The sequence below is a fragment of the Lycium ferocissimum genome, chromosome 6, assembly GCF_029784015.1.
Source record: "Lycium ferocissimum isolate CSIRO_LF1 chromosome 6, AGI_CSIRO_Lferr_CH_V1, whole genome shotgun sequence".
Lineage (NCBI taxonomy): Eukaryota > Viridiplantae > Streptophyta > Magnoliopsida > Solanales > Solanaceae > Lycium > Lycium ferocissimum.
The window spans coordinates 5,156,057-5,178,262 of NC_081347.1; the positions used below are offsets into that span (position 1 = coordinate 5,156,057).

General features: G+C 33.9%; 2 protein-coding genes across 2 annotated transcripts; both read left to right on the forward strand.

The window, feature by feature from the left end:
* Nucleotides 1-1,956: 1,956 nt before the first annotated feature.
* LOC132059036 (GDT1-like protein 3) lies at nucleotides 1,957-7,526 on the forward strand. Its single transcript, XM_059451501.1, has 9 exons — nucleotides 1,957-2,528; nucleotides 2,634-2,687; nucleotides 4,150-4,287; nucleotides 4,963-5,061; nucleotides 5,194-5,266; nucleotides 5,630-5,718; nucleotides 5,862-5,945; nucleotides 6,421-6,480; nucleotides 7,149-7,526. Exons 1-9 carry the CDS (start codon nucleotides 2,454-2,456, stop codon nucleotides 7,335-7,337), a joined length of 861 nt encoding a protein of 286 aa, XP_059307484.1. The 5' UTR covers nucleotides 1,957-2,453; the 3' UTR covers nucleotides 7,338-7,526.
* Nucleotides 7,527-10,950: 3,424 nt separating this feature from the next.
* Nucleotides 10,951-13,958, forward strand: LOC132060573 (CRIB domain-containing protein RIC4-like). The gene is made up of 3 exons (XM_059453574.1): nucleotides 10,951-11,223; nucleotides 11,861-12,001; nucleotides 13,523-13,958. Exons 1-3 carry the CDS (start codon nucleotides 11,091-11,093, stop codon nucleotides 13,795-13,797), a joined length of 549 nt encoding a protein of 182 aa, XP_059309557.1. The 5' UTR covers nucleotides 10,951-11,090; the 3' UTR covers nucleotides 13,798-13,958.
* Nucleotides 13,959-22,206: the final 8,248 nt, after the last annotated feature.

The following is a 22,206-nucleotide window of genomic DNA, read 5'->3' on the forward strand; positions in this document are numbered from 1 at the left end:
GTTTTTGTAACTGGGAATATCTTGACAAAGATTGTAAGAATTATCAGATGAGAGAGATCTAGGGTCATGGCTTTCGACAATCTAGTTGATCTTCGGACAATTTCACCTATTTTATTTCCTGGGTTACTAGTTGACGGGTTAATTATGCTTTATGATATTCTCTCGAATTACTCACAAGCCTGTAGATGTTACTATAACGCTTATATCTCTATGGTCATCAGAGGTAACAAGAACACATTTATTTCTCTGTATTCAACTAAGTAGGCTAAAGGTATACCTCTATCCCCGCAGCGAATCGATTAAATCGAACAAACTCTATTTATTCTTATTACGTACGTGAATTCCCTTTCTCAAGTTCAATTCACGCACCACATATAGTGTCTAACTATTGGCGTATAATCAAACAATTAAGATCAAGAATAAATAAGCAACCCAAAATATGGAACATCAATAGATAATAATTGTCATCAAATCAACTTTCAAGTCTTTCGCCACAACCCTAGAATTAAGAAGTTTAGCTACTCATGATTCGATCATAGACAAAAGAATTCATGAATAACCTAGGGTTGAAAAAGATGAAAAATAAAAGAAACCTAGAGAGAGAAAAGAGAACGGCGGCTTACAAATCCTTGAATAAATCCCAGCACACCGTTTTCAGCTAATAAAACGTCTATATATAGTCTAGGGTAAAAACAAAAAATAAGTAAACCTAATCCTAGTCGAACCGGGAAAGCTGCGCAGAACCCCGCTTTCCTTCCGCGATGCGGAAGGATAGCGCAAGCCTAGTTTCGATTTTCTTCCGCTATGCGGATGAAAAGCGGAACCTTCAGTTTAATTTTTTTCCTTTTAATTCATCACTTGTGGTCTTCGACTCGTCACCTCGTGTAATCATCATATGCTCCAAAATCAATCACTTTTAGCCCGGTTTTCCATCGTTTGTCTTCATCGTACCTATACACATGAACTATAACGACATAAGTTCAAATATGACGATTGCATCATGAATTAAGCGACAAAAGTCATAAGAGTAGGATGTAAAATGACACAAAACATGATATTTGTGCCAACTATCATTTTCTCCCAAAAGTCTGGTCAAATACCTCACTTTTTTAAAATAAGCACTTATTGAAAAAAAAAGTAAGCATATTTGGAAAATAAAAATAAAAATTGGCCAAACAGGCTGTTAGATAGACATATTTAGCAGATACCTCGTGGAGCTACTACAAGCGCAAGCTATCCCAAATACTACACTTCTCCAACTTATAGCCTGTTTGGCCAAGCTTCTAAAAACAACTTATTTTAAATAGTACTTTTTTCAAAAGTACTTTTCAATTTGTGTTTGGCCAGTACTTTTGACTAAAAGTAATTTGTGTTTGGCCAATTAATTTAAAAAGTACTTTTGAATAGCAATTAGTGTTTGGTCAAGTTTTTAAAAAGTGTTTCTATGTGTATTTTTCTCAAAAGTACTTTTCAAAAAAGTATTTTTGGGCAAAAACTATTTTTTTAGCTTCTGAAAAATTACTTCTGTTACTCCCCAAAAGCACTTATTTTCTCCTAAAAGTTTGACCAAACACCTCACTTTTTTTAAAATAAGCACTTATTGAAAAAATAAGTATTTTTGGAAAAAAAATAAGTTTGGCCAAATAGGCTATCAATGTAATTTGTTACCTTGTTGGTGAGTGACCAAATAAGAGAAATGCGAGAAAAAGGGGTATGAAATCAATGAAGCTAGTACGAGCGCAAGCTGACCCGAATACCCCGCACTTCTCCAACTTAACATCTTGTAATTTGTTGTCTTGTCGGTGAGTGACCAAATAAGAGAAATGTGAGAAAAGGGGGGTGAAATCAGCAACTCAAATAAAACACAAGGTCCATTGACAACTTTACTGTTTCATTAGCATTAAAGAAGATCCCACTTGCTAAGGCCCTGTTTGGGGAAGATCTTGCTGACAATTTACTCTCTTTGTGGATCCTCAAGATCTCCTCTTCTTCTCTCTTTCCTTTTGTATAATATAATGAATAAAATGGGAATTTGCGCGTTGATCTCAAATCCCAATTGACACTTTTTCCTCTTTAAATTCGCTTATTTGCTCTTTTTCTTGAAAAATTCAAGAACTGAGCTTTGTATTCAATTACCAAGAAAGACCAAATCCCATTTCCCTTTCTTGATCCATTTGATACCCTTTTCATTTCCTTTAAGAAAAACTCCACTTTCCCCCCCTTAGTTTCTCTTATTTGCTTTTTTTCTTGAAATTTTTTCAAGAACTGAGCTTTGTACTTAATTACCCAAAAAGACCAAATCCCATTTTCCCTTTTCTTGATCCATTGATACCCTTTTCATTTTCTTTAAGAAAACATCCACTTTTCCCCATTAAATTTGCTTATGTGCTCTTTTTCTTGAAGTTTTTTCAAGAACTGAGCTTTGTATTCAATTACACAGAAAGAAAAACAATATGGGTTTGCATTTAAACCCAAAATATATATGGATCTTGTTACTTCTCATTACTACCCCTTTTATTTCTGCTCAGGTAGTGTAAAAACTCAGATTTTTAAACATTTTTATAACATTTGTAGTGATGTATGCTGTTTTCTTGAATCTTGATTTTTTTTTGCTTGTGTTGGGTTTTACTTAGGATGCTGAAAATGAGTCAGGTGGACGGTTCAAAGATCTGGGTAGGCGTAGTAAAGTGAGTATTACTCTTTGCAATTGCAGTTTTATTTGTTGAGTTTTCCGAAAATTTGCAGAATGTGTGTAATTTTTATGCATAGAACTGTTACATCATTAGCTTGAATCTTGATGTATGTATATATGTTTACCTTACTGTTTTTACTTATAGTAGTGCTAGATAGAGGTGGATCCAGAATTTAGAGTTAGTAGGTTTGAAACTGTATCTTACACTAAGTTCGCCCCCGGTGCTAGAGTAGTATGTCTTAGGATTACACAAAGTGTGTGGGGATAAAAGATCTCGTGATTAGTTTTTGGTCGTTTAGTTCAAAGCTGTTGAAACTTGGTGTCAAATGCCGAAGTAAAATCTTAATTTCTTATCTTATCAATGTGAAGAGATATAATGCATGCAGAACTAAAGGCATACCCGTATAGAGACCCTGTTTACAAAGCCAAAGGTGTAGCGGTGGAATACTTGTCTTGCTATAGAGTAAAATGTTGGATGGAGCTAAGATGAGTGCAAGCACGTGGTTTACCAGGTCTGTAGGGTGACATGTTATATGCATTGCGTGAGCATCCATCAGAGAGATCCAATTTAGATTGATAAGCTTTTGTCTCAGCAACAGTACTAGGAATCAACTATTCAGTTTTGTGTATCGTTGAGTCAGGTGAATTTGTCGTAATATTTTTCTCGTAACAAAATGTGTGAAAGATCAATAAATTAAAGATTCTTCTGCACTTCTCTCCAAGAGATATGATTCGCTGTCTGAATAGGCTGAAGGAGAGTGAAGAGGCAGGCAGGCAGCTACTTATTTGTCTAATGTTTGTGTCCTAACTTGAAAAGTCCGAATGTTGCAGGAACATGTAAAACCTTGGGGCTGTAAATAGCATGGTCAAGTTCATCAAATATTTGGCTTTGTTATTACACTATTATTCTTTTGTAGAAAACGTTTCTGAGAGCAAGATGCTGAATAAGATTAAACGTCCAACTGGTGCTATAATTAACTGATGGCTCTTCGCCCCTTTGAGATCATATAAGTGGACTTTACAAAAACACATGTTTCTTAGGTGTTGCTAGTGCTTTTCTAGATATCACTGAAATTTCCCGAGTAAAAAGAATAATACTTCATACAAAAACACATGTTGCTTAGGTGTTGGCAACACCGTGTTGCTATACTTTATAGAAAAATCATCATATAAAGTTTAAACTTGTTTCTTTATATGAATGTTGATTTTGAGACTTGTAAAAATCATAATAGTAATATAAAATAATTGAATGGTGTCACATTTTTTTTTTTTTTTTTTTTTTTGAAACTGGTAAAGTGTGTCACACATTTTGGTGTGCCTGAAAATAAAAGGAACTTGTCATTTGACTGGGATGAGGGTAACAATACTTATCAGTTAGCTTAAATGATCTTGCTTGGCATTTCTACCACATGGATTTCTTAATCAGTTTGTTGAGTTTGCATTTATTCACTGTGCAGATTATAGTCGAGAAAATTAAGACTCGTGTTGTGAGGGATGATGATTCAGATTCTTTTGATGTTGGTCTGGACTTGGACTCTAATCTTGGGACCCTTGATGCCGTATTTGCTAGTTTGTCTATGATCCTTGTCAGCGAGGTCAGTAACTCCGCCACTCTATTCTTTAGCTACTGCTGTTTTTCGTTGCAGTTAATTTCTGGTTAGTTTTACTATCTTCATGACCAAGCTTGTATTCTAATTTGTGATTTTCTGTTTGTACGATATTAGTAATGATGACAATGAGGTTATCTGTTGAAAATTCTAAAAGCTTAAGCGGTTAGAGAGATCACACTTTTAGGACCCGTTTGGCCATGAGAATTATTCACTTTTTTCCGAAATGATTTTTCACTTTATTTCAAAATCAGTGTTTGGTTATAAAATTTCTAAATCCAACTAGCGGGAGCTTAGTACACCGGGCTGCCCCTTTTCAAAATCAGTGTTTGGTGATAAAATTTCTAAATCCAACTTGGAGTTGGATTTCCAGCTTTGGAAAAGTGGTCCAAACTTGTTTTGCAACTCCATCTTCATAAATTTCAAATAAAATGCTCTCTTCTCTCCTTTGCAAAAAGTATAACCAAACACAACTCCATTTTCTACTCCCAACTTCATAAATTCCAAATAAAGTGAAAAATATTTGAAATCTATGGCAAAACACCTACTTTATTACTTAATTATATTCTCAACAACGATGAACTATTCATTTTGGCAGTGGCCTCCTTGAGATATTGCCTCACTCTCGTTTAATAAGTTTTTTATGGATGGCTATGCTTCTAGATAGGTGATGAGACATTTATAATAGCAGCTCTGATGGCAATGCGTCACCCCAAATCAATCGTTTTATCTGGTGCACTCAGCGCCTTGTTTGTTATGACTGTGAGTAATTGAATTTCCTGCCATACTTTGTTAGTTCACACATGCAGCATTCTCTCCCCTTCGTTATGTTCAATTATTTCTCCTACACAAATATGTTAGTACTAACTCTAGGTCTCCTCTTCATATAACTAGATACTTTCTACTGGGCTTGGCAGAATAGTGCCAAATTTGATATCGAGGAAGCATACAAATAGTGCAGCTACAGGTTGGTGTTTTACAAATTGCTGTTATGTAATTGTCTTGGTTTACTTAACAATGTGTTACCTTTATGTTGATTTTGGAATTTTTAGCTGTCTCTAAGATCTTCGACAAGAAACCTGACAGTATTTTTCCAGTGTTCTTATTCCAGTTTCTTGCCAGACTTTCCAATCGCCCATTTGACACCCCTAGTTGTGATACCACTACATTTTTCTGTTTTTCCTTCTCGATATCTTATTTTCCCCTTTATATTCCTTTTCTTCTTTAGATTTCCCCATATTTTGTGGGATAGGGCTGATTCTATGTTTCCCATCCTTATTTCGTTCGATTAGATAGTTACAAAGTCCCATTTTTCCTATGTCTTTTGCAGTTCTTTATCTCTTTTTCGGGCTACGGCTGCTCTATATTGCATGGAGATCATCAGACTCAAAGGCTTCCCAGAAAAAGGAGATAGAGGAAGTATGTTCTTCCCCCTTTCTGTTGTTTAGATGTTTTATATTGCTATATGTTCTTGCTTTAAACTCTGGAGTACTACTTTTAATTTTCTTTTTGTCCAGAGATGCCACTAAATTGACCCCTTGGTGAATATTAAATATTCTCAGGTGGAAGAAAAACTTGAAGCTGGACAAGGGAAAGCAGCCTTCAGGCGATTCTTTTCTAGATTCCTTACACCCATATTTTTGGAGGTATGTCTGTGTACTTCAATGGTTCAAATGCAATCATTGAGGGTTGGAAATATGAAATACATTGATGAGGGAGTTTATGCTCTTTTCCTTTGTATTTTTTGAATGAGTAGTGCGAATAAGAAGCAAGATTCATTGAATTGCTTTAAATAGTCAAGAAAAAGGGAATTTCCCAAGGGTATGTCCAATGAGTGTACCAGAAAATTGTGATTATAGAGGCCTAAGTAATCAGATTTCCTTTTAATTTCGTGGAGAACAGTACATTTTCTCCCATTGATTACCCATTATTTTGCTTCCTGCAAATTGTGTCGAAAGTTGTATTCTGTTGGTATGGCAATATCAGTTTAGTACTTGATTACAATCCTAGAATCTATAAAATTTATAAAATAACTAAGATGAATGTAACACACTCACTATGGGTGGTTAGCAATTTTTATTTTTTTTAAAAAAACTTGATGTTGTTTGTTGTTATCTGCAGGCCTTTATCTTGACCTTTCTGGCAGAGTGGGGGGACCGTAGCCAGATAGCAACAATTGCTGTAAGATATTCTTATTCCCTTTTGATTGTGCCTCGTAAAAAGCTGGCTGCTACTTTTATTATCATGTGCTCATTAATGTCTTGTTTATCGGAGCTGGCAGTTAGTTTAACCTCTGACCGACTTGCGAAGTTGACCAGAAGTGCTTATTTTAGAGCGTGGAGTGTTTGACCAAGATTTTAGAGAGAGAAAAAAAGCAAGTGTTTTGAGTAGAGTAGCAAAAGCTCTTTTCAGGAGCTGAAAAAAAAATAGCTTTTCTCCCGAAGCACTTTTGGGACCTTGGCCAAGTACAAATTCTACTCTAATATTGGCAAAAGTGCTTTTCAAATTGATTGGTCAAACACAAACTACTTTTATCCAAAAGTACTTTTTAAAATAAGTAGATTTTGGAAGCTTGGCCACACAGGTTATTAATAAGCTAGTGCATAATGCTAGGATACCAACAGAAATCCCGGTGTCTTTTAAAAAGTAGTAAAGAAGATCAACCGTGGGAGAAGGATAGAGGGGCGGACTTATTATCTGTCGAGATTAACTGATAAGTAGAATGTGTAGCATTATCCCTGATTCGATGCCAGACTATGGCTATGCAGAAATATACCATGCTCATAGCTTCACATGTGTCGTTTAAGTTCCAAGCGACGTCTTTAATTGATTGATATTTCACTCTGCAGCTAGCTACACACAAAAACGCAATCGGAGTTGCTGTTGGGGCAACAATAGGACACACGATATGTACTTCAGTAGCAGTGGTAGGTGGAAGCATGCTTGCATCCAAGATCTCACAGCGAACAGTAGCTACAATCGGAGGCCTACTTTTCCTCGGTTTTTCCTTGTCATCGTATTTCTACCCACCTCTATGATTTTGGCTTAACAAATTGACCTAAATTCTTCAGGAATGGCTTTACTTATTGAATCTTTTTTCTGTTATTTCAGTAGGCTTTAGAGGAAAACGAGTTATTTTTTGTACTAGAGAACTTTCACCTTATTATTTTTGTGTAAATGCAAACACATTGGATATGTTTACTTGAATCAGAAACATTGCTGAAAAATTGGCAGTTGTCTATTTTTAAATTGAGAAACTTCACTAGGAATATTATCCTTTAAATTCATTCTCATGTCAGTTGATTCAATCAAATGCCTAGTGTTAAGAGCTCTTTTACAAAGTTAAAATAATTGGAAACAAGGAGGGATTAATGCAAACGTTTGGTTGGCTGCATAAGAATAATTATCTTCGCAAAACTAATTCAATGTTTGGTTAGCGGTGTTGAGATTTGCATCGTTAATATTAGCACAACATTCATGAGAATCAGTCTTATTTATACAACATAGAATGTGAAATGTTAGCAATATATGGATAAGGTATTTGAGGGCAAAAATGCTCTATAAATCGGTACTCTTTGCACAATTCTATTCACTACATGACAATTTATTTCCACATGATTATTCACCAAGTGATAATCTATGTATTATTGTTCATCGTAATTAATTCATGCATTATAATATATGCGTAACTAATACGTGAACAAAATGACCCCTCGATGTTACATTAACTTAACAATATTTGAAGGAAGTTTCCACTGAATCGAAGTACATTTGCCAATGGCCAACGGAGGTCAACAAATATGAGGAAAAAAATTACTGATTGTATTTTGGAGAAAAGTAATTAGTTTGAATATGGATTTATTAGAGTAATAAAAATGAACCCGATTGTTTATCCCTTTGTGAAGGGAAGCTATGATGCCATTAATAATCTTTTCTGATTATTGAATTTCAAAAATTTGAACTTTTAAATCATTTTTCCTGTTTAACGAAGGAAAAAATATTTACCTACGTACTATTCGGAATTGCTCAATTGAGCCATCCGCAACATTTTTTGTTTTGTTGTTAGCAAATCGTTGCGTATTTACCCTTGTCAACAATGAAGCTCTCGCGTGACATAGGCAGACTCCACGTGTCCATATTCGTCAAGAAAAAAAGGTTCAAATTTACCCCTGCAAGTTTTACTTATGGTTAAAAATTACCCTTGGATTAAAGCTCCATCAGGGGTCTGATAAAAATAAGACCTTTATCTAACAACAGCAGTAATATTAGGAACATTGAACAATTTTGGATAGTATACGAGCTAATTTGCCTTTTCTCTAAATTGAATAAAAAACGTAATATTATCTCCATGCTTAAAATTCGAATTTTCTTGCCATTGTTGTTTCAATGATGTTCACCTTCCTCCAATATGATACTTAATTAAATTGGTATCTTCTTTATTCTAATGATTATTTTCAGACAATTTTGACTGACAAGTAGTTAGGTCTTCTATCTTTGTTTCATTATTAGAAAAAGAAAATGAAAAAACCTAAAACATTTAATGTAAGTTTCAGCGAAAAGAATGATCTCTTTTACTTCCTTCCTACTTATCATCACTATTTAATGGATAATGTAACCATTCGTTAGGTTTGTCATTTTTTCAGTCCCCACAAATGTATAGGCACTTGTCTACCTCTATGCCTAAACTTGGGTAAATGTCCACTTCAAAGCATATGCATGACCTTTAGGAATGTTTTGTTTCTCCGTTAAAAAAAGTCTGATTTTGTATTTACTTGTTTTTTGGGTTTCTCATCCGGTGTTCCGTATTCGTATTGAGGCCGACCAATCAGGATTCGCGCAGTGTACTTTCTTTTAAGGTTAAGGAGGAAATATTCTTTACCGTATTTTTTTTCAGGGACTAGACTCGGCTCAATATACGATTAAGGGTGGAGGGATCCTATCTATCCCGCCATAATTCTTGGTAGTTGGACTTAGTTTTCTTGTTGTACTTAGTTTTCTTGGGTATAACTCTATGAATATATGTTGGCCTAAATGTCTTATCTAAAGAGTTGATATTGTGAGGATGTTCTAGACTTCTAGCTAAGTTCAATCATAAAGTTATCTAAGATGTATAATGTAAAGCTTTAGTTAAGCCTTGGTAAGTAAAATTATTTGATATTTATACTAGTGAGAGAGAAGATATTCGATAAATTATCAATGTGCGAACAAACCGACACTGATCATTATAAAAGAAATAGTATTAAGTTCTACTTTCACAATTTCCTAATAAATATTACAAAGAAATTATATTTCGATTAAAATTGTGCAATGTCAAGAGTTTAATTTGATAATACTTATTTATACAAGGTATTTACACCAAATCATTTAAACTTACTATAGTTAAGTGGTTTAACGAGCTGATAATGAATATCCATGATTAATTTATAAGTGCTCTACAGTAAATTAAACTGCATTGATTGTATAGAATCATTTACGTACTATCAGTGGATATGAAATTAAATAAAGTAACCCATACATGAATAATTCAATGCAAGACATGATTTGGACCCAGATTTAGTTACATTAATATCCTACATTTGCTTGTAATACACTCCATAAAGGTGGAGTCCAATCTAAGTATATGAAGAAAAAAACAATATTCCACTAGAAATGAAATGAAAGAAAAGGAAAAGAGAACTTAGTGTCATTGGACTGATCATCACTACTGTTTGGTATGATCTTTCCAACAAAAACAAAGGGTGACTTCTCCTCTAAGAGTTGCAAGTAAAAAGATAAGACCCCACCATGCATTACCCCATTACCCTCTAACAAATAAAATTATATACCGTCCGTATAAACAACTTATACACTACCAGTGCATCGAAATAATCTATTGTAACAGATTACCTATGTTAATTTATATATTAATCTCACATATTGTGAATTGTTAATCTTTACACCTATAATCCGTCGGATTCATAGCTTACTGTTCCTAACCGGTATACATTGGCAATACACTGATTATACACAGTTTTACACATGTTATACACACACACACACACACACATATATATATATGTGTGTGTGTATATGTGTGTATATATATAAATGTGTATACATATATATGTGTGTGTATATATATATATATATATATATATATTATACATCCACTGATAGAGGTTGTGCCATAATTTAAAGTTTATGGACTGAGAATTCTACCCCTTTTAAGTTATTGGGTTCCAAAAATTAGTAACTTGTACCTATTAAATGATTTTTTTTTAAGACAAATATACATTGGACTAAGGTGGATGTGTTCGGCCGAATCCGTACGTTGGTTTCTACCTTCGCACCTGCCAGCTAATTTTAATTTAAGCGGTCAAGTGTATGACTATTTAAGTTAATTCTTTCATCTTTTTATGTGACTCGATAATGAGAAAATCTTTTACATTTTTAGTGGTCTCATTGTTAGTGTGATCTCTAGCTAACTTACGTAAAGAAAGAAAGACAAAGGCAAGGCATAAAGAATGTACAGTTGAGATTTCTTCTTTAGTGTATGTTTTGAGTTGGACATCCTACGTTCTTTTTTTAATTTTTCTTTTTCCATCAGCTAAATATTTTTTCATGAACTTTTAAATACTGGACAATTATTCTGACTTAACAACAAAGGGAGCACTAGCAATTTACATTATATAACAAACTATTGTCTTTCACCAACCATCTTCTTCCTTCATCAACTCTCAAGAAAAAGAAGAAAAAAGAAAAACTCTTAGACAAGTTTTGTTTTGTTGTGTGTGTGTGTTTCTTTGACCACAATGAGGTATAGAATGGAAAGATTTGTGCTTCTTCCATTTTCTGTTGGTTGCATCTCTGAATCAAGTGTTGCAATTGGTCATCAGCAGCAGAACCATAAAAGTTCATGCCCTGAACCCATATTAACTCCCACAAGTTTGTCTCTCTTTCTCCCTCTTTAACATTGTTGAATTATATGATAGTCTCATCTAAAAGTCTAAACTGTTATAGTAAGAGATAGTGGTACACTTTTATTTTCTTAATTATGTTTTTAATACGTTAGCTATTCATGTGTTGTTCTGCATTTCTTTTCTCTTTAATGAGCCAAACACGTGGAAATTTCTTTTAATAATGGGTGGTGTTGAGACTCGAAGACCTTTCTGCTTTGATGTCATATTAAATTGTGCGATCATCTCATCTAAAAGTTTAAAGCGTTAGAATCTTAGGGAGAACTATCTTTTATTTTCTTAAAATTATGTACGTGTTTTCAATACACTAGCTCCCTCACATGCTAGCTTGATTCATTTGCGTTAGTCAAACATATGAATTTTTTTTTTTGATAACGAGTGGCAATGAGACTCAAACAAATGATATATGTCTACTTTGATATCATGTTAGATTGTGTGATCATCTCATCTAAAAGCTTAGACTGTTAGAAATAACAAACTTTTATTTTCTTAATTATGTCTTCAACAAAAACCAACCCCCCCCCCCCCTCCACCACCCCCACCAAAAAAAAAAAAATTTGACATAAGAAGTTTGATTGTGATTTTTAAGGTTTGCTATAATGCAGGAAGCCAAAAAGAAGGGAAAGAAGAAGAGGAAGATGATGAGAAAAGCTTGGAGGGTGAAATGAAGAGCCCATTGGGCCTTATGGCCCTTCCCAAATTTCAGAGGCTTTTTAAGAATTTCAAGAACTTTTCTCAGCTATTTGGTTAGTTTTCCTTAGAATACTTTTAAAAAAAAAAAAAAAAACTTAGTATAATACCAACTGCATGAAATGTGCTTATAAGATGTTTATTATACCAAATCTGGATAATTTAATTGAGCCACAAATTAAAAAAAAATATATATATTATTTAGTATATTTCGGAATTTGTTTTCTTAGAAAAATATTTTTCTCATTTTGTGGTTTACCAGATAAAATATTTTTCATTAAAATGAAAATGACTTCCCTCACTTACATGTATGAGTCATGCTTTTTTATAACTACCTTAAACCTTAAATTTAACTTATATTGTAATTTTTCACCAACAATCATTTGAAAGACGTGATATGAAAGAGTGGAGCTTAATCACTTCAAGTAAACTAGAAATTATAGCATTGTATTTTAATCGTGAAGTATAGTTCTCTATTATGTTGAAGCATTAGAGTTTCTTTCCACACAATCAGAGTTAAAGACGTGAAATTCAATCTGAAAATAGAGTTGGATGCTTGTAACCTTTCTTTTTATTCAATAAATTACATATTTATCCCGTACACTGAAAACCATATCTAAATTTTTTAATATCAACAAAATGTATTACCAATAAAAAACTATTTGTTTGTATGTAGATTAAGAGAAAAGCTATTCATTTGTCACATTTGGTGCTAAGCCCTTACCACTAATAAGTTTTATCAGCACACGAGTTAATTTCACATAATGTTACTGAATTTATTCACTATAACAATAAGATCACAAAACTATTTCCGTCAAAGATAGATTTAGAATTTTAATTTGATGGATTTACCTTGAGTTTCTTGCAACTAAACTTTAAAGATTATGCATTCAAAATCTGTTTTTTTCGTACAACTTTAGTTATTTTTCACATATAAATTTATATACTATGTCTAAAATACTGGGTTCAAATGAATAGTACGCGTACTCTACATCTGCCACTGGCCATTATAACTGTAAGATCATAAGCTATTTTTTTCGCATTAAAGTAATTGACGTTTTACCCACTATAACTTTATGATCTTACTTTTATAGTCTGTAAAGTTCAGTTACTTTAACGTGACAAGAAACACTTTTGAAGAAATTGTTGTTATATTGAGCAAATTTTAGTGATTTTACTGTTATAATAGGTAAAGTTAAGCTACTTTAATGCAACAAAAAACTAGTCACTACTAGAAACACTAAGACACACATTTGAAGAATTTATAGTTATATTGAACAAATTTTAGTGATTTTACTATTATAGTGGGTAGAGTTAAGTTACTATAATGCGACAAATTTTAGTCACTACTAGAAACACGTCTTTACCCGATGAACTTTTATCAAACAGTTCATCGGAGAAAACAAGTGTTTCTAATAGTGAATTTTATAACTTTTAACATTAAAATGTATAAAGTTCAATAGTAATTGACTATCGATTCCGACGAAATTGGAGTTATATCTCTTTTCCATTCAAGAGTTCTTATGCGTTTTCTACCTTGCTCGAAATATATAATTTTTTTTTCTTTAATTTCTCAGTGGACAAAGATGAAATGGAAGAAGAAGAAGAAGATGAAATGGGGATGGAAATAGGATTACCAACAGATGTGAAGCATGTAACACACATTGGAATGGATGGTGGTGCTGCTACTTCAATCCTTAATTCAACAAGGACTAATTGGGATTATCATCTTAATCTCAAATCTCCTAATCATGATTTACTCACTAAATTCCCTTCTAATTTCCCTTTGTCTCCTTTTGCCAATATGGCTAGTCACTCCCCTAATAACACACCCATGGCTTCCTCCTTTTAATTAAAATTAAATTCTAAGAGATCAATTTGTGCCAAACTATATAAACCATTGGGACTAAAATGAAAATTTGTATCAATGCTAGCTTTTGGTTCTTGCCAAAAGTATTGTACTGTGATGATTACTTGCTTATATAGTTTGTTGGGTGTGGGAAAAATATCAAATGTATATTTCATCTTTTTTTTTTTTAATTTTTTTTTTTTAACTTTATTGAAAACAAATGAGTCCGTCAATTATCATCATCATCGTTTGTGCAATGTATGCACGGGCGGATCCACCATAGAAGCTACTACAAGTTCGGCTGAATTGCATAGCTTTAGCTCAAACTCTGCATTAGTATTAAGAAAGTCACTTAATATATAAATCTATTAAAATGAAATTAGTGCTCCTAAATCGGCATGTTGTGTAAAATAATCAATAGTCAATTAAGAACCAACAAGTCGAGTTATGATCTAAAATTCACAAATTTAAAATTCTGAATTCGTCTCTCTGTATATGGACGTCTAGATAATGAAGGAAAAGAAAGTGAACTACAACATTTATTGAAATTTTTTTATCAGAAGAATAGTTGTCATTGAAATGTCGTCCGAATTTTTCACGGGCAACAGTGCTGTTGGAATTAGCTCATCGAAATGATTTATGGGTGAAAAAGATAAGAAATCCATCCAAAAAAATAGACAGTTATTTGACGATTTTTTTGACATGGATGAATTAGTTGGTGAAGTTTGGTCTATGAGTTGGTTGGTTACTCTTGATGCGTCAAAAGTTCAAAACCTTACAAGTACTTAGATGTAGGATAGTGACTATAATACTAATTTAATTTACATGTGAGTTTATTATATTGTTGTTGATAGAAAGTGACGGCTTAAGATATTTATCAAATATACATAATAAAGTTATTTTATATTTTCTTCGAAGCTTGATTAATTTAGATTCACGTCGAGAAGCTCCATATTCAAGAAAATCATTTCCTATCAAAGACGACTCTATTCTCAAAAGTCGAAAGTGAAACTTTTGACGAAGAAGTGTCCAATCACGATAAATCATTTGGGCAAAATAATTCAATGTGGAAAGAAAGATGTATAAAGTGGTTGGGAAAATTCTTCAACGGTTCCTAAATGCAATGAAGAGGAGAAAAATAATCTTAAATGAATAACGAGAACAAATTAATATTCGTAATTAGAAAATAAGAAATCAGACAATTATCAAAGTTTTATTGTTTCTCTTTTACTTATTTAATATTTTCTTAAAACTTTCCTCCTAAATCGTTGTTATCCTACTGCAAATTACCTAACATTGGGGTTAATTTTTTTTTTTTTAATCTTCTTTTCAATGATTTAACCATTTTGAGAAAATTTTAGATTGCAAATAAACTGATTTTTCCAGATCATTAAATCCTTTGTTTTTTTAATCAGTTGTTAATTTTGTTTTGAAAATTTTTTATATGTTAATTTAGCTCAAGAATTTCTCTAAAACCTTTTGTTTTCCCTTCAAAAAAATGGTCATAGAATGGTTGGTGAATGGTTGTGACATCGTGTCCCTTTTCAACCTCTTGGAAAGCAACTCTTTGAAGTTACGTAAACAGAAAGTATAAATGTATAATAATCGTTAACTTAACTAATCTAATTAACTGATCTAAAACTGTTTATGTAGCTTTAAACGGCATTTCCGTAACAATACAACCACTTCAAGATCTCGAGTGAACTTCACATTTAAAACGATTAAAACTAATCACATTATTAACTTACGATTACCAGTTCAAGGTAATTAATTAACTTAAAATTGTATATTTAGGTTTAAATACCACCTTAATAAACCACTCGCAAGGATAACTTTTTTTTTTTTTTTTTTAAAAAAAAGGTCTTTTATTGTACCGGAGGTCAAAGAAAAAAAAAGTGAGTTAGTAGCCTGGATGGTTACACAAATTGGCCACTATAGACAACCAACCTTGTTTTGTCTTTAAAAAATCGTTCAACTTTGCCTAGTTAGTTTTCATGATTATTTTAGCTGGAAATATAATTTTTGGTACTTATGTAATGATGTGGCAACTGTAAATTTTAGAAAAAAATATAATTCTCGATTAACCCAAAAAACGAATTGCTTAAAAAAAAAATAAAAAAAAAAAGAGTCAAGTTTCAATCCCTTCTGAGCTCCTTAGCTAATTAGCTTAGCATAAGCCCTTAGCCATAAACTAATAGCCTGTTTGGCCAAACTTATTTTTTCGAAAAGTACTTATTTTTATCAATAAGTGCTTTTTTTAAAAAGTGATGTGTTTGACTAAGTTTTTGGGAGAAAATAAGTGTTTTTGGGGAGTAATATAAATAGTTTCTGCCCAAAAACACTTTTTCTTTAAAAAGCATTTTTGAGAAAAATACACTTAAGAGCACTTTTTAAAAACTTAGTCAAACATTAATTACTGTTCAAAAGTGTTTTATTAAATTAATTGGCCAAACGAAATTGTTTTTCGCCAAGTACTTTTTTTAAAGCACTTTAAAAAAAAAACACTTTTTAAAATAAACAAATTTTAAAAGCGTGATCAAACAATGCTAGAATTCTTATTCTGAAGATACCCAAGTCCAGTACTTTCCAAAATCTCTTCCATTTCTACACTAGTTCCATAAAATAGATCCACTTTTGCAAACCAGTACTTCTCTTTTTTATGTTGGTCTCTTTTTTTTTTTTTTTTAAACTTACGTCTGCTTATTATTAGATCTGTTGCTATCCGATTATTTCCTTCACTCGATATTTTATTATCTTGCTGCTATTACTTTTTATAATTATTGATGCTTTTTCATCTCTTCTTTCATCTCTCTTGTTTCTCCTGAGTCTATCGGACCCTTTATCCTACGTACATCGCATTTAGGGTCCGTACACTCGGGTATTCTCTCCAACCGCACGGGTGAAATTATATTGGATATGTTCTTGTTATCTATTTTTTAAACTTATCCGTCATGTTTAATTTCTGGGTTTGACCTCATTTTATTAGTCCACCTATCCCATGATAAATTGTCCGATTTTTCTTTAATCCAAACCTTCTAGCGAGTAAGTGTAAATATCATAAGATGTGGGCATCATTAAAATTGTACACATCAAAACCTTGTGGTGTATAATCGAAAATAGGATGACCTTAAGATGTGTACATAATGAGTGTGAGCCAAAAGGGTATAAAAATACACGATTTTTACCAAAAGGGAACGTCCAAAAATTATTATACCAAAACGGGTATATCGTGGGCCGATCCACGATATACCCCAAAATCTTTCCGACAATTGAAGAAAAAAAAAAAAAAAAAAAAATTTACTTGTATAACGTGGTGATCCACGTTATACAATATAATTGTATAACGTGGATCGACCACGATATACATTATAACTTGTATAACGTGGGCCGATCCACGTTATACAATTATATATTGTATAACGTGGATCAACCCACGTTATACAAGTTATATTTGTTAACTACCGTTCTGCCCTAAAATATTTCTTCCGCCGCTTCATTCCATTCTCTTTCGTTCTCTTCCATTCTCCTCCATTGCAAATATTTTGCAGAACCTCCATCTCCTTCTCCTTTTTCTTCTCCTCTATTTTTTTTAAACCCCCGCAATACTGATCTTAATTTTTGGAGCAACTTCTTCATCTTTATCTATTATTGTTATTTAAATTAAGGTATTTTTTCTAACTCATATAATATTATATATTTATAGTAGATGTAGATACGTTTGTCTTATATATCTTAATTGTTATTTTTTATTTGTGTTATTTTAATACGTTTGTGTTATTTGTGTTATTTTAATTTAAACTTAAAATATGATTGTTAGAAGCATTATTATAAAAGGTCCGATTTGTTTAGTAGCACTTTTGAAGAAATTTATTGTTATGTTCCTGTTATTTTTGTGAATTGTTATATAAAATATCTGAATAAAATTTGTTGTTATGTTGCTGTTATTTTTGTGGATTCTTTTATAAAAGATCTATGGATTGTTATGTTGCTGTTATTTTTGTTAGTTTTGTGGATATTTGTAAAACGTGGACTGATCCACGTTATACAATATATTTTGTATAACGTGGATCCACGTTATACAAAATATATTGTATAACGTGGATCAGTCCACGTTTTACAAGTATAGATCACTATCTTAAAACATTGTGGAACGTGGATATTGCCAATAATGGACCGATGATGACATTTTCGGTACAGGAGAAAAGAATTGTGAAATGTGTCATAAAGGATCGAATTTTTTTCCTCCCATTTTGTGAATGTTGCTTTGTTTGATGTATTTATGCATTACCATAGTAATTTATAAGCTGTAACCCGTAATTTCTTCCTATGCTCTCTAAGTTTGGTATAATTGTGAAACGTGGATGCCTCCACGTTATTCAATATATTTTGTTATGGATTGTTATACAATATATTTTGTTATGGATTGTTATACAATATATTTCATTGTACCTTTAATGTGATATTTATATAGCCGGAAAAGTGAAACTTAATTGATGCCTCAGTAGGCCAAAAAAAAAAACTTAAAATGTCATGATAATGCTTTATTATATGGGACCTAAGTCTAAGTGGGTAGATAATTATTTTGTCTATACCTTATAGGTATTAATGTGGTCCACTATTGGGTTTCTAAATAAGGCGTATGGAAGTTGGCTTTATCTGGTAAAGGCATATTTGTTACGCTAAAATTGGAATATATATTTTTAATAGTGAGTTACTCTAAATAGCTTGATCTCGGACTTCATTTTTTTTTTTTTATATAAGGTATGGAGTTTCCACGGGTATGCGTACATCCGGGCCAGAAGTGTACGATGTTAACACTCGAGAGAAGCATCGATCGTAGGTCGCTGGTGGGATGGTTCCTTGACAGGACCGACCGCATGCCTGTTTCCTCGGCGCGCGGATACTGAATTTTGGAAGCATGTGAGGCGTCATCCTTTTCATCCTCGCATCCTTGACTACTTTGGCCTGTGTGGATTTAGGGGAGTAATAGAGGTAGGATGTGTCATATGATTGGGCGATCATCACCGCACTTATAGAAAGATGCGTCCGAGACGCACACCTTTCATCCGCGTACATGGGTGAGGCGACCATCACATTACAAGATATCGAGGTCATGTTTGGCTTGGTTGTTGATGGTTATCCCTTGAATAATCTTAATGCTAGATATATAGATATTGGTGGGTGGCAACAATTGATCCATGAGCTTACTGGTTGGGCACCCGGTCTGGATTGTTTTAATGGTGTTAGTAGGTTAGAAGTACATAAATTAATTGAATATATTAGAGGCTTAGATGACATTACAGATCAGACCCCAGAAATTGATGTGCAACAATGGTTAGGTTATACTTGCTATGGCTTTGTGGCGGCACGATATTTCCGGATAAGTCCGGTGACTTACTTAATTTAGATTATTTGCTTGATATGCGTGACCTTAGAGCAATGAGTGGACAAGCTTGGGGAGCGCCGCACCGTCATATTTATATACTTGTTTATGCCGCGCTTCGTCGAGGAAAGCCAAAGATGTGTGTGGATTCATTTCCTTATTATGTACGTGACCTTTAAAATTATATAATTTTATTTGGTTGTCCTATTTGATAGTTATAAGGTTTTTATGTATTTATTTTAATTTTTTAATATAGGTTTGGGCTTGGGAGCGCATTATACCGAGTGCAAACCCACCATCCGGGGCCCTTCCGCCACACACGGCTCTTGCACGAAGGTGGACTCATCGTAAATCCCACGAAAATGAGGCACGTGATGTTTTACCCATATGTAAGGGGATGTATTGGACAACCTAATACGATGGTCGTGTATTTTATCATAATTATGGTTGTTAATGGCGTTTTGATATAATAGCTACGCTTATGTGTAATTTATTTATTTTATTATCATGTAATTTTATGTTCTTTCTATCGTAGTTTGTGTGGCAGCCTTATTCGTAGGCCATCATCAATAGACTCGGGAGTGGTGTGCGTGGCTTAGAGATATTTGGACGGCGAAGGTTCCCCTTATTTGTGGTATCTATCGAGAGTGGCACATGGTAGACCGCGTTTCTCGAACGATAAAGTTTGGTAGGAAGCAACATATTCCGGGTCCATGTGCTGAGATTGATCCTGTTCATTACAAACGTGACAAGCGGTATGCTATAAAAGCGGCGGATCAACAATATTTTACAGAAACAGACTTTTTGTGGGGAAATCGTCGAGAAAGTTTAATTCTGGCCGAGTATGAAACTCAAGACCCAGAGTCACTATCAGCGTATTTTAGTTGGTATCGACGTCACTCGCGCACTTTCATAGGAAATCCTGCGCATAATGTGGATATAGGATACCAACACATGGCAGGCAGGCATGAGGCACTGGTACGTACATTACATTCCATTAGATGTTTGATGTCTTTATATGTGTGTCTTAGACCACTATCAAATGTTGCAAATTTTTTTTTTTTAGGCTTTAGGACATCAACAATCGCACAAAAGGTTGGCTCGACATCATCCAAGATCCAACCAAGTCGACGAAGTGAAGGAAATAGAGAGATGTTTAGCCACATTAATAGTAGGCCATGGCCGCCGCCTCTCGGGGACGATGTTCGAGTTTCGCTCCATATTATACACCACCGGCGCAGAGTATGATGAGCCGCCATCGTGCAAGTGCAACGTCCTAATGTACCAAGACCGCGCGCGTGGTAGAGGACGCCAAACGTGTAACAGACGGGTCGAGTTCCCGTGGATCACGGGCTGGTTGATGAGAAGAGGGTTCGTTTGATCAAGATATGCCGCGTACTTCAACGATGCCTGGGCAGATGATGATGATATCACTCCAATAATAGATTTTATGTCCATTTACCGACGTCCGCTCCCGAGGTTCAATCACCAAACTCGTAATCGAGAAGTGAGGGCCTCGAGGCATTCGCATCGTCCGGGCCTATTAGCAGCTATGACAGCTGACGACTCTTATTACCGCATTCGGCTGGACGAGCTCTTCAATTGGGAGGAGACTGAGTTTTACCGACGTGAGTATTCTAACCACTCAAATAGCTTGTATCTTGTTTAAAGTAATGGCTACCTTATGTGTCTATATTATTTATTTTGCATAGTCTCCCATGGCATTTGATGTTGGATCCTCACACGGTGTGCCGATGTACACACCAGCCACAAAGTTAGCTTTTAATTCAAAGTTTTTGGAGACTTGTGGTTGTTATGTGGTGTTTTGTCTTGATTGCTTTGGTTGTTTGTGTTGGTATATGGTATTGGAGGAAGTCCTTGTTACGGGGAGATCTTTGCCCGATTTTACGTAGACAATCAAATAATTGGTACGAAAATTTATCAAACAAAAATAACTTCTATTTTTTTTATGGTATTTACAGGATGAAGGTGTGATACAAGAGGAGGTTCCCCAACGTAGATCAAAACGAGAGCGTCGGCAAACTCGGTGGCACGGGGGGAAAAAGGACACCGTAAAAATTAAATTTTTATTGTATAGTGGGTAACTTCATGTGAAGTATTAGTATGTAAACTTTATTGAATTCGGAAAAGGATGGACAAGTTACTTGTTTTTATTTGCACAATGTCTCCATTTTTTTATTCAATTTCGGTTCACCTCGTTTCTGCATATTTAATGTGTGTAAAACTCTCATCAAAATTGAATTGGAAAACGTTACTGGCAATTCATATTGTTGCAAAAGAACGCTTTGCAATTCATATTCTTGCAAAACGTTGGCTTGGAAAACGTATATCCAATTCATATTGTTGCAAAAGCCAATTATTTTGTTGCAACGTTAGCCACCAACGCTTTGCAACAATATGAATTGCAAATGTTCCTCCGATCATATTGATTCGCAACGCAATAATTGATTCGCGAAATTTTTTACGCCGCAGAATCGTTACGCGTCAAATCACGCATGCCGTAAAAGTAAAAACGATCAATAATTTGTAAAAATTTTTGTGTAAAATCGCATAATGCATGAAGTCGTCGAATCGCCATCCAATCGTCAAATCAAGCGTGTTTTGCGTAAAATGAAATAGTAAAATCCGTGAATCATTAGTTTTATATAAAATCGCGTATTTGTATGTCTCACCGAATTCTACACTCTCTATTGTAGACTTCATTTTTACGAACTCTCAACTTTTGTCTCGCACTCTCCATTAATTTTTACTTTTGCATTCTGTTGAAAATAATATGGCGGAAAATTATGTAAGAGTTAATTTATATTGGGGTGGGGAAGTTGTGTACGAAGAAGGTTCAGTTAGATATAACCGTCATCCGGAAGCCGTACAAAGGTTTCCAATTTCCCTCAAATACGATCGTCTACAACATGTTTTGAAGCAAAATGGCCATATCCGATCCTAACCTTTCGGTGGTTATCACCGGACGATATCCAACATCAATTACGGCTAGGGATTTCCCATTTACT

Excerpts from the sequence above, each read along its gene's own strand:
- LOC132059036 (XM_059451501.1), top strand. The coding sequence starts at position 2,454 with ATGGGTTTGCATTTAAACCCAAAATATATATGGATCTTGTTACTTCTC. Across the intron at positions 5,946-6,420 it reads TTACACCCATATTTTTGGAG|GCCTTTATCTTGACCTTTCT; the intron begins GTATGTCTGTGT and ends TGTTATCTGCAG. Across the intron at positions 6,481-7,148 it reads GCCAGATAGCAACAATTGCT|CTAGCTACACACAAAAACGC; the intron begins GTAAGATATTCT and ends TTCACTCTGCAG.
- LOC132060573 (XM_059453574.1), top strand. The coding sequence starts at position 11,091 with ATGAGGTATAGAATGGAAAGATTTGTGCTTCTTCCATTTTCTGTTGGT. Across the intron at positions 11,224-11,860 it reads ACCCATATTAACTCCCACAA|GAAGCCAAAAAGAAGGGAAA; the intron begins GTTTGTCTCTCT and ends GCTATAATGCAG. Across the intron at positions 12,002-13,522 it reads GAACTTTTCTCAGCTATTTG|TGGACAAAGATGAAATGGAA; the intron begins GTTAGTTTTCCT and ends TTAATTTCTCAG.